This window comes from Babylonia areolata, chromosome 29 (assembly GCF_041734735.1).
Source record: "Babylonia areolata isolate BAREFJ2019XMU chromosome 29, ASM4173473v1, whole genome shotgun sequence".
NCBI classification, from domain to species: domain Eukaryota; kingdom Metazoa; phylum Mollusca; class Gastropoda; order Neogastropoda; family Buccinidae; genus Babylonia; species Babylonia areolata.
In genome coordinates this window covers 19,268,575-19,281,074 of record NC_134904.1, presented here as the reverse complement: position 1 = coordinate 19,281,074, position 12,500 = coordinate 19,268,575, and the positions used below count along the sequence as shown (strand labels likewise).

Sequence of the window (12,500 nt, the reverse complement as noted above, 5' to 3'; positions counted from 1 at the left end):
TACACACAGCAGAAAGTACCAGAATTGTCTCAATATATCTACAGATGGATCGATTCTTGATGACTAAAATGCTAGCGGGGCTTTTTCTGATCCTGCCTTTAAAGTTGAACAATCTTACTCTGTTGGAAAGAATCTTTCCATATTTACGGCTGAGCTAATTGCTAATGTACAAGCTCTGAACTGCTTGATGGGCCATCAAATAGTTTTCTCGAAAGTATCATTAATTGTTGATTCCAGATCAGTACTTTATGCTCTAGAATCATTCAGCCTTGAAACAAGACCTGACTTAGTTATCGAGGCAAATCAGTTGGTACATTGTTTGAGAATTAAAGGGACTGATGTCAGTTTTTGTTGGGTGCCTTCTCATGTGGGCATTCATGGCAATGAAACTGCTGATAAAGCAGCTAAAAGAGGAGCACAAGATTAAGAAAAATCGACAAAAATACTTGTCCGACTTTCCGTGAAAGAGGTATACACTACGTTAGAAAATCAGCTTGCTATACAAGATTAATAACCTTTACTTTCTTCCGTATAAAACTTGATGCGCTGAAGACAAAGTATAGTAAAAATGTTATATGCATCTGTGGTGAGCAGTTCAGCTTGCATCATTGTTTGTTTCACTGTCAGCAGTTACGTACCTTCTTGCCCAAGTATTTCAATGAGAATAACTATTCTGTAGACGATTTTTGGAAAGTTATTTCTAATGAGGTTCTTATGGTCAAACTTTCAAAGGCATCAATTCATAGCCCTATTTCTACATTCCTTTAATGCACTTTGTGTTCATGGTTTTGGTAATCATTGTCATTAATGAATTGTTACTATGAAATTTAATTGCATGTTAGTTACGCATTTTCAGTCGTTTTTTTTTGGTTTTTTTACCTTTTCTGCTTCCTGGCTTCTCTTCCACTCCTCCCTCCCCACCCACCCTTCTTTTTTTATCATCTAATATCACAAATAGTGAAAAGACGCTAAACTAAAGAACGAACACACTCTAAAGCACACACATAGAAGTAGAGCGAGAGAGAGAGAGGGGGGGGGGGGTGTGTGTGTGTGTGGGTGGGGGGGAATTAGAGAGGGGGGGGGGGGGGGAGAGAGAGAAAGAAAATTTCAAAACGCTTTTATTCAAGGATTAAGATTTTAAGCATGGCTTAGTCTTCCAATCTATCATTTGGGGAGAGACAGAGACAGAGACCGAGAGAGAGAGACTGACACTGACACTGACACTGACACATTTTCATTGACAACAGCCATTAGCCCTTCTGTCAAGGAGTACAAAACAATGAAATCATGCACAAAAGGCGACATCAACTTAATTCACATGCACAAAAGGCGCCATCAACTTAATTCACATATCTGTTCCTATAAAAGAGAGAGAGAGGGAGAGGTGGGGAATTCAGGTGGATCTGCCAAATCCTTTGATGCTATTTAGGGTTGTTTTTTTTGTTTGTTTGTTGTTGGTTGTTTTTTTTTGTTTTGTTTTTTTTTGGGGGGAGAGGGGGGGGGAGGGGGGTGGGGGGAGGGGAGAGTGGGGTGCGGTTCAATAGAAAGTCACACAATAGGATAAAACAACATGTGGGAGGTGGGCGGGGGGGGGGGGGGGGGGGTCAAAGAAACAGATGATATATTTCAACAATTATATCATAACGCTGTTCGGCTATTTTCAGACTTTCGTCTGAATATGTGAAATAATATGTGTGTGTGTGTGTGTGTGTGTGTGTGTGTGTGTGTGTGTGTGTGTGTGTGTGTGTGTGTGTGTGTGTGTGTGTGTGTGTGTGTGTGTGTGTGTGTGTGTGTGTGTGTACCTTCCAAACGAGAAATCTATCTGGAAAATATGATCCTTCCGATGCCTGTCTGATGAGTTTTTGAAAAAAAAATGGTCATTAGGTAGATTGTTACACAAAGTTGGTGACTGTAAAAATAAAATAATAGTAATAGTTTAAAACGAATTGGATTTGGTGAAAGGCTTTGTAGTCTGTCACATTGTGTGAAAAGATTCTGTGTTGTCTCCTGTCACATTGTGTGAAAAGATTCTGTGTTGTCTCCTGTCACATTGTGTGAAAAGATTCTGTGTTGTCTCCTGTCACATTGTGTGAAAAGATTTTGTGTTGTCTCCTGCCACATTGTGTGAAAAGATTCTGTGTTGTATTCTGTCACATTGTGTGAAAAGATTCTGTGTTGTATTCTGTCACATTGTGTGAAAAGATTCTGTGTTGTCTCCTGCCACATATTGTGAAAAGATTCTGTGTTGTATTCTGTCACATTGTGTGAAAAGATTCTGTGTTGTCTCCTGTCACATTGTGTGAAAAGATTCTGTGTTGTCTCCTGTCACATTGTGTGAAAAGATTCTGTGTTGTATTCTGTCACATTGTGTGAAAAGATTCTGTGTTGTCTCCTGCCACATTGTGTGAAAAGATTCTGTGTTGTCTCCTGCCACATTGTGTGAAAAGATTCTGTGTTGTATTCTGTCACATTGTGTGAAAAGATTCTGTGTTGTATTCTGTCACATTGTGTGAAAAGATTCTGTGTTGTCTCCTGCCACATTGTGTGAAAAGATTCTGTGTTGTCTCCTGCCACATTGTGTGAAATGATTCTGTGTTGTATTCTGTCTCATTGTATGAGTAGATTCTGTGTTGTCTCCTATCACATTGTGTGAAAAGATTTTGTGTTGTCTCCTGTCACATTGTGTGAAAAGATTCTGTGTTGTATTCTGTCACATTGTGTGAAAAGATTCTGTGTTGTCTCCTGCCACATTGTGTGAAAAGATTCTGTGTTGTATTCTGTCACATTGTGTGAAAAGATTCTGTGTTGTCTCCTGTCACATTGTGTGAAAAGATTCTGTGTTGTCTCCTGTCACATTGTGTGAAAAGATTCTGTGTTGTATTCTGGCACACTGTGTGAAAAGATTCTGTGTTGTCTCCTGTCACATTGTGTGAAAAGATTCTGTGTTGTCTCCTGTCACATTGTGTGAAAAGATTCTGTGTTGTCTCCTGCCACATTGTGTGAAAAGATTCTGTGTTGTATTCTGTCACATTGTGTGAAAAGATTCTGTGTTGTATTCTGTCACATTGTGTGAAAAGATTCTGTGTTGTCTCCTGTCACATTGTGTGAAAAGATTCTGTGTTGTATTCTGTCACATTGTGTGAAAAGATTCTGTGTTGTCTCCTGCCACATTGTGTGAAAAGATTATGTGTTGTGTTGTATTCTGTCACATTGTGTGAAAAGATTTTGTGTTGTATTCTGTCACATTGTGTGAAAAGATTCTGTGTTGTATTCTGTCACATTGTGTGAAAAGATTCTGTGTTGTCTCCTGTCACATTGTGTGAAAAGATTCTGTGTTGTCTCCTGTCACATTGTGTGAAAAGATTCTGTGTTGTCTCCTGTCACATTGTGTGAAAAGATTCTGTGTTGTCTCCTGCCACATTGTGTGAAAAGATTCTGTGTTGTCTCCTGCCACATTGTGTGAAAAGATTCTGCGGTGTCTCCTGCCTCCCTCAACTCTGTGAAGAGTCCCCGGCGCACTGCACAGAAGATCAAAGCAAAATAAAACAAAACAAAACAACAGTTCACCAGATTCCTCCAGGTCTGTCAACTTGTGTGTCAAAGCCAGAGTCTCTGCACATGGTTTTCCTGTCTGTCCATTCTGCAATGCTGTTAGTCCTTCGTTTTATTATCATTATCTTTTAAACAACACCAGGAATTCTACTGAAGGCGATTTTTTGTGGTGGTTTACAGACGAAAAATAATCTGACAGTAAAGTCATAAACACCGATAGGTTCGTTTCCAGTTTTCTGCTTTTAGATTAGTTTCTACATAAGATTTAGCTTTATGATAAACACATAGCTTTATCACCATCATCATCATCAGTAGTAGTAGTAGTAGTATCAATATTATTATCAGTACTACAACAACTGCTTTTATCACATCTGGATTGTTGCGCACACTAAATGCTTCAGTTCTAAGTTCTTCGTTTCCGCTTGTGACTGGCTTTTCTTTCTTCTTCGTTTAAAAAAAAAATCATTTATATTTTCATTTTTACTTAATGTTTTGCAGCAGCAGTTCGATTGTCAGTTAAAGGTTAATTAACTTTTCAATAAAGAAGGAACAGAAGGCAAAGTAGAAAAGATGAACAGTATCTGCTCTCTTATTTCGAAGCAGATGCGTATAACTATGAATTAGTCCACACTCTTTGACGCTTCCCTCAGACAGAAACTGGTTAATTAAAAAGAATATAGAGGTCAAGAAATCTTACAGTACTTTCATGAAAAAAAACATAGTTTCCTCAAAATATCAATCAGCGCAATACGATCGATCTCTCAATTTTTTTTCTTTTTTTTTTTTTTAAGAAACTGACGAATCTTTCACTTCGTTCTGTCCGTCTGATGTTCTGCTCCCGTTATGATTTGAAGGATAGAAATAATGCTATTTTTTCTTGAAAGTAACGATCCCCAATTTTCTAAATGGTAGGCACATTTTAATCTCACGTTTTCAAGTTATTCGGCGATTCTTTAATAACTAGTTTCAAAATGTATCACCAGATTATCATATTTAGATCGCCTATTTCTAGCTTTTCGAATGGTATGTAATTACAAGTTTTGTGATTTGTTTATTTATTTATTCATTTATTTTTTTTTGTTTTTGTTGTTGTTGTTTGTTTTGTTTTGTTACTTTCTTTTCTTTTCTTATTTCATTTAGTTAGTTAGTTAGTTAGTTTGTTTGTTTATTTTATTTTATCTTATTTTTCTCAAGGCCTGACTAAGCGCGTTGGGTTACGCTGCTGGTCAGGCATCTGCTTGGCAGATGTGGTGTAGCATATATGGATTTGTCCGAACGCAGTGACGCCTCCTTGAGCTACTGAGAGTGATACTGATAGTGATGATTTGCACATCAGTCAACCACGTCCACCGAATCGCATAGTTTGAGTCACCACTTCCTGTTGATCTATGTAGATGTGTGGGTGTTGTTGGTTTTTTTGTGTTGTTTTTGTTTTGTTTGTTTTTTCTGTGTAACTTCTGTGGGAGATAGAGGCCTACTATTGTGCACAAGGTAGAATGGAATAGAAAGTAGAACAGAACATGACACAACGATTGAATAAAATAACAAGACAAAAAAGATAGATATATATATAGATATATATATATATATATATAGTGAGGGGGAAGACACACATAAGGCAAATAACTGAAATGAAACAAGAAGACGGTGCTGGACAGGACATGTCCACAGAAAGCCACCATCTAGATGCACACCCAAGAGCAGCCTGTAGCCTTTGACTGGCCACCAGATGGATAAAGAAAGCCACCAGATGCACACCCAAGAGCATCCTGCAGCCTTTGACTGGCCACCAGATGGATAAAGAAAGGCACCAGATGCACACCCAAGAGCATCCTGCAGCCTTTGACTGGACACCAGATGGATAAAGACAGCCAGGAGGGCCAAGAGAGGTAGGGCGCACAGATGATACTACTACTACTATTAATAATAATAACGATGATGATGATGATGATGGAAATTCATAGAGCGCCTCAAGGCGTTTTACAGTAATAGCAAAGAAGCAATAGAGTGGTATGGTGTATAACGCAAAAAAGAAAAAAGAAAAAAAAAAGATCAAAAGTAACAACATATCACACACACACACACACACACACACACACACACACACACACACACACACACATCATAATCAAGCAATCAGTCTGGATGGTAAAGGCACGTTGTTAAATGGTAGGGAGGGACAGGCCTTAATCATAGTAATGGGTTAAGAGACATGTTATCAGGCCTGACTTCAAACACTCCAGGGACTGAGTGTGTGGGAGAAAGAACGAACGAACGAACGAACGAACCAACTAACGAACGAACTAACGAACAAAATTTCATTTCACCAGGGTAATGAGATAAGCAATGATATATGGGGTTTTTTTTCACCCAGCCCTGGAGGATAACACACAAAAAAAAAGGGGGGGGGGAATTACATAAAGAATCAATTAAGATCCACACACGAGAAAGAAGGAAAATTAGACACAAAACACCAAGCTACCAAGGATAAATACTAACTACAAACGACAAAAACAGAATCACACACACACTGACTGAAACCATTTATTGTCAGATTAACTTTTGGTTGTACTGACATTTTAGAGATTAACTTTTTATTATACTGACATTTTAGCAACCATTTGAATAAAGATTAACTGAGTAATACAAAGAAAATCCAGATTGAGAAAATAAACAACAACAAAAAAACACAAAAAACAATTATATCAATGTAGCCGTGTACCGAGTGGTTACTGAAGGGTACAGCACAAAAGACTTAACTAAATATGATTAATTGAATGAAAGGGTAGACAAGATCCCACGCACAGGCCAGGAACATATAGAGGCCAGTCACAAATGGGTTTTCTATTGTTTTATTTACATAAAAAGAGAAGACCTAAGAGAAGAAGACAACTAGGAGAAGAACTAAGAAGAAGAAGAAAAAGAGAAGAAGACTAGAAGAGAACTAGTCTAAGAGAAGACAATGAGAAGAAGACAGTGCCTGGAATGACATAAACAAATGTCATTAGTACAAGATGTCAACACAAGTGAACAGTAAAGCACATGTATACATACTACATGGAAAGACTATCACTCGGGTTTGGGATACGCAACAACATAATGCATATGTGTGAAGACCAAACGCTGACATCAAATGACATTTCTAATACATTTAAATAGCTCAATTAAAGTGATTGAAGTGATGCTGACTTGGTGAAAGTACACTGACAGTATAGATTAGATAAAGCTTATACTGTGTCAAAGTGACTCAAATGAATCAGTGGATTAGATATAATATTGGCAAACTGATAGACCAGATAGTAAGTGAAGAACCACCATGGCTTAACCATTAAGTGGTGAATGAACTTTACGCACTCACTAGAACATTCTGGAACAAACTATCTGTGTCGAGAGACGTCACTGACTGTGACGTTAAGAATCAAATGGAATACTGCTACGACACCAAGCAAACCACCTATCCCCCCCAAATACAATAAAGTCTTTTCTTTGCACAGCTGAAGAGGATCAGACGTTTAGATGTCTTCGTCGTCATCTGGCAAAGCCACTTGCTGTGCAACCTTGAGCTCCTCCTCGTAGTGCTTGGCCAAGTTGGGGTCCATGGTGACCTCTGGAGGAAGCAGGGCTGGCATCTCTATAAACTCCAGGTTGGGGTCACCCACCAGCTTCCTCGCTAGCCACAGGAACGGCTTCTCAAAGTTGTAGTTGCTCTTGGCACTGATATCGTAGTACTGCAAGTTCTTTTTCCTGTGGAAGACAATGGCTTTGGCCTTGACCTTCCTGTCCTTGATGTCGACTTTGTTGCCGCACAACACGATAGGAATGTTTTCACACACACGCACCAAGTCGCGGTGCCAGTTGGGCACATTCTTGTAGGTCACCCGAGAGGTCACGTCAAACATGATGATGGCACATTGTCCCTGGATGTAGTAACCATCTCTCAGCCCACCAAACTTCTCCTGACCGGCGGTGTCCCACACATTGAACTTGATCTCTCCTCTGTTGGTGTAGAAGACCAGAGGGTGGACTTCCACTCCCAGTGTGGCAACATATTTCTTTTCAAACTCTCCAGAACGGTGACGTTTGACAAATGTGGTCTTTCCAACACCACCATCACCAACAAGCACCAACTTAAAAGTAGGCGCTGCAGCTGCCATCTTCTGGTTCACTTTTCGACGAAGACGACAAGAATGGCGCAGTTCTGAGCAGTTCGCTGGGTTGGTGTCCTGGGTCTTGGCATGGGCCTGGTCAGCCACATACCACTGTCACTGTCAGTGTCAGTGTCAGTCACTTTGTCGCCCTGGTGGTGCAGTGAGACCGGGTCTGTAGGCGTGACAGGGGTGGTTGTTGGCTGGACCTCTGCGGTACGGGGCTGATGACAGGTGGAGACAAGTGCGGGACGACAGCATCAGGTGTGATGCTGTGGTGCCTCCGTTGTCTGCGTCTCCTGCGTCTCTGGTTTGGAGCTGGAGTTGGTGTTGGTCCAGGTTGCTCAGTGTGTGTAGGAGCGACACACTGGTTGTGGGCTGGAACTTCAGGCTGGTGGTCAGCATTCTGTCGCCTGGCCTGGTAGCGTCGCTTGTAACGACACTGGTGCTCGGTGTGACCGGGCCTCTCACACCAGACACAGTGTTGAAGATGAAGCGCAGGTTTTGAAGGATGTGGGCTGTGTGCTGGCATGGGTGACTGCAGCTGATGTCGCAGGCTGGTGTTCTCAGCTGCGAGTGCGGCCAGCTGAGACTGTAGGTGGACAACAGTGGTGTTGTCTACACCGGGGCAGGTGTTGTAGGTGTGGCTGTCCTCCCGCAGCCATCGCAGGGCCTCCTTCTTAGCTGCCTCGAAGGTGGTGTCAGGGTGGTCTCGTATGAAGCGCCTGACATCGCGCCTGAGTGCAGCTGGCTGAAGACCTCTGGCGAAGGCGTTGCGGAGGATGGTCGCTGGCACCTGCATGATCCCATCTTCAGCCCTGTTGACCTTGGTCCACAGGTACCGAAGATGTGATGCGTAGTCGATCACCGTCTCCTTGGGCTGCTGCTGTCTGTTGAAGAACGCAGTGGCAAGGTCGGTGGCATCTCGCTGCTCTCCCCAGTTCTCCTCAATGATGTGAAGGATCTTGGCTGGGGTGTCCACTTCGGTCGCTGGCAGCCTGACGATCTGCTGGCGAGCTCTGCCGGCAAGGGCTGAGATCAGCCAGAGAGAGGCTGTCGCATCATCCAGGGTCTGTAGCTGGAGTATCAGTCTGGCCTCACTGATGAAGTCGTCGACCTCACTGCTGCCTTCCTCACCGGATAGCGTCGGGAGTTTGGGCAGGAAGTCAGTTGAGGCCATCTTGATGTGGGCGACGTTTCTTGTTGTGGACTTGACGTACCTGCTGCACTGTCTTCTCTCTTCTCCTATGTTAGACTATCCCTATGTGACTGTTAGTACTACCTCTTGTCCCTGTACGATCCTAGCTCACAGCGCCAAGTATGTGATAGAGATTAGCTTGGCTATGAGCTTTGATTTATTAAGAGATATTTAGAGAATAAGCACATCCAATGCTCACAGCGCCAAGTTGTAAAAAGGTACACTTGGTGGTAAAGGGCTGTGGTTTAGGGATGGATTGAATTTGGTTAAAAGAACTGAAACCTTAAAGGGAATAATTGGACCTATGTTGTGATGGATCTCAATCCTGTCGGCGACGCCACTTTTGTAGCCGTGTCCCGAGTGGTTACTGAAGGGTACGGCACAAAAGACTTAACTAAATGATTGATTGAATGAAAGGATAGACAAGATCCCACGCACAGGCCAGGAACATATAGAGGCCAGTCACAAATGGGTTTTTCTATTGTTTTATTTACAATATTAGATGAGAAGAAAACCTAAGAGAAGAGAATAGAAGAGAAGAGAAGATAAAAAGAGAAGAAGACAACTAGGAGAAGAACTAAGAAGAAGAACTAAAAGAGAAGAAGACAATGCTAAGAGAAGACAGTGCAGCGATACGTAGCGAGGTGTCAGCTGTTGTGGGGACACACACGACACACTGCCCGCGACACAGCAAGAGAGAGAGAGCAGGCTCTGGTCAGATGACTGACCAGGTATGAAAATGACCACTCATCATTCACTGTGCCAATTTATGCAAGTTTAGCGGACCGCAAAGTGCGTCACGTGTGCTTGCAAGCAGATCGTCACTAATCACGGAGAATCCGATGACAATTGTGTTTGTTTAAAGGTGTTCAGTGATAGATTTCTAAATGATTCCTGAACCGATTTACGTCGGATAAGTTGCAAACGAAAGAGCTCAACACCTACTTTATAATGAGTATAAAATGAAGTGTTGGCTATTTAAGATAAATTTATAATCTTAATTTAAGTCACCTGAACAGGGTCAGTTTTAACGAGCTCATCACTGAAAATTACAAACTGCGTTAGATCAGTTTAACGTAGGCGAACATAAATGGAATAGATTTAAAGATGGAATTAAGACGATTCTGCCAGTATATAGTACTAGTAGTTTACTGATCCGACAAAAGAGCTATTAATTAAATATTGTGGAACAGAAACACAAGTTTGCTCTCAGCCAATGACGTATCGCGACGCGACACTGGTCTAGCAGTCAGCAGGTGGTCTGGCCAGGACAAAATGATGTAAGCAGAGTGACGTCACATATTCTGTGCAAGGGTTAGGAGAGAAAACGTCGTCTGCTCTGGCTTGTGCGTGAATAGTGTTGGAGCAAGCATAGCGCGCTTGGTCACATCAATTTAAAAAACAACAACATAATTACAAATCAATTTACCAAATTTCATTAATATCAATATCTCAAAAAATGTTTTAACACACACACATACTCACATACACCCCCTACATACATCCATGCATGCACACAGACGCCCATTCAAATTCCCCCACCTCATCCTCCCTACCCCAAGTACACTTGTATAGTCACAGTTTGATTTCATTCCCCCGCTCCAAAGACGTGGAAGTGTTCATACCCACGTGCACAAGCTCTCTCCCTCTCTCTATCCTTCACACACACACACACACACACACACACACACACACACACACACCACTCACACTGTCTCTCTTTCTCTCTCACCTACACTTCCACCCACCCCCACACATATACATTTGCACAAACATACCTTCACACACACACACACATACACACACACACACACACACACACACACACACACACACACACACACACACACACACACATATATATATATATATATATATATATATATATAATCTTTAACAAAGAAGAAGAAGAAATGAATAAATTAACAAGAGAGAGAGAGAGACAGAGACAGAGAGAAGATTAAGAAGACAAAAAAGTAGTGTACTTCACTGTACACAAACAGTATGCAATCATTAAATTAAGGCGTTGGGTTATGCTGCTGGTCAGGCATCTGCTTGGCAGATGTGGTGTAGCATATATGGATTTGTCCGAACGCAGTGACGCCTCCTTGAGCTACTGATAGTGATACTGATACTGATGATTTGCACATCAGTCAACCACGTCCACCGAATCGCATAGTTTGAGTCACCACTTCCTGTTGATCTACGTAGGTGTGTGGGTGTTGTTGGGTTTGTTTTTTTTTTGGTTTTTGTTTGTTTGTTTTTTCTGTGTAACTTCTGTGGGAGATAGATGCCTACTATTGTGCACAAGGTAGAATGGGATAGAAAGTAGAACAGAACATGACACAACGATTGAATAAAATAACAAGACAAAAAAGATATATATATATATATATATATATATATATATATAGTGAGGGGGAAGACACACATAAGGCAAATAACTGAAATGAAACAAGAAGACGGTGCTGGACAGGACATGTCCACAGAAAGCCACCATCTAGATGCACACCCAAGAGCAGCCTGTGGCCTTTGACTGTACACCAGATGGACACAGAAAGCCACCAGACGCACACCCAAGAGCATCCTGCAGCCTTTGACTGGCCACCAGATGGATAAAGAAAGCCACCAGATGCACACCCAAGAGCATCCTGCAGCCTTTGACTTGACACCAGATGGATAAAGAAAGCCACCAGATGCACACCCAAGAGCATCCTACAGCCTTTGGCTGGACACCAGATGGATACAGAAAGCCACCAGATGCACATCCAAGAGCAGCCTGTGGCCTTTGACTGTACACCAGATGGATACAGAAAGCCACCAGATGCACATCCAAGAGCATCCTGTGGCCTTTGGCTGGACACCAGATGGATACAGAAAGCCACCATCTAGATGCACATCCAAGAGCAGCCTGTGGCTTTTGGCTGGACACCAGATGGATAAAGACAGCCACCAGATGCACATCCAAGAGCATCCTGCAGCCTTTGACTGGACACCAGATGGATAAAGACAGCCACCAGATGCACATCCAAGAGCATCCTGCAGCCTTTGACTGGACACCAGATGGATAAAGAAAGCCGCCAGATGCACATCCAAGAGAAGCAATAGTATGGTATGGTGTATAACGCAAAAAAGAAAAAAAAAGAAGATGAAAAGCAACAACATATCACACACACACACACACACACACACACACACACACACACACACACACACACACACACACACACACACACACATACACACACACACACACATCATAATCAAGCAATCAGTCTGGATGGTAAAGGCACGTTGTTAAATGGTAGGGAGGGACAGGCCTTAATCATAGTAATGGGTACAGAGACATGTTATCAGGCCTGACTTCAAACACTCCAGGGACTGAGTGTGTGGGAGAAAGAACGAACGAACGAACGAACGAACGAACAAAATTTCATTTCACCAGGGTAATGAGATAAGCAATGGTATATGTTGTTTTTTTCACCCAGCCCTGGAGGATAACAAAAAAATGGGGAAAGGGGGCGGGGGGAATTACATAAAGAATCAATTAAGATCCACGCACGAGAAAGAAGGAAAATTAGACACAAAACACCACGCTACCAAGG

The 12,500-nt window shown here is 42.0% G+C and overlaps 1 protein-coding gene across 1 annotated transcript; it reads right to left on the bottom strand.

Annotated features, from left to right (window-relative positions):
• Positions 1 to 6,988: 6,988 nt before the first annotated feature.
• Positions 6,989 to 7,756, bottom strand: LOC143302255 (GTP-binding nuclear protein Ran). The gene has a single exon (XM_076616846.1). It carries the CDS (start codon positions 7,704 to 7,706, stop codon positions 7,065 to 7,067), a length of 642 nt encoding a protein of 213 aa, XP_076472961.1. The 5' UTR covers positions 7,707 to 7,756; the 3' UTR covers positions 6,989 to 7,064.
• Positions 7,757 to 12,500: the final 4,744 nt, after the last annotated feature.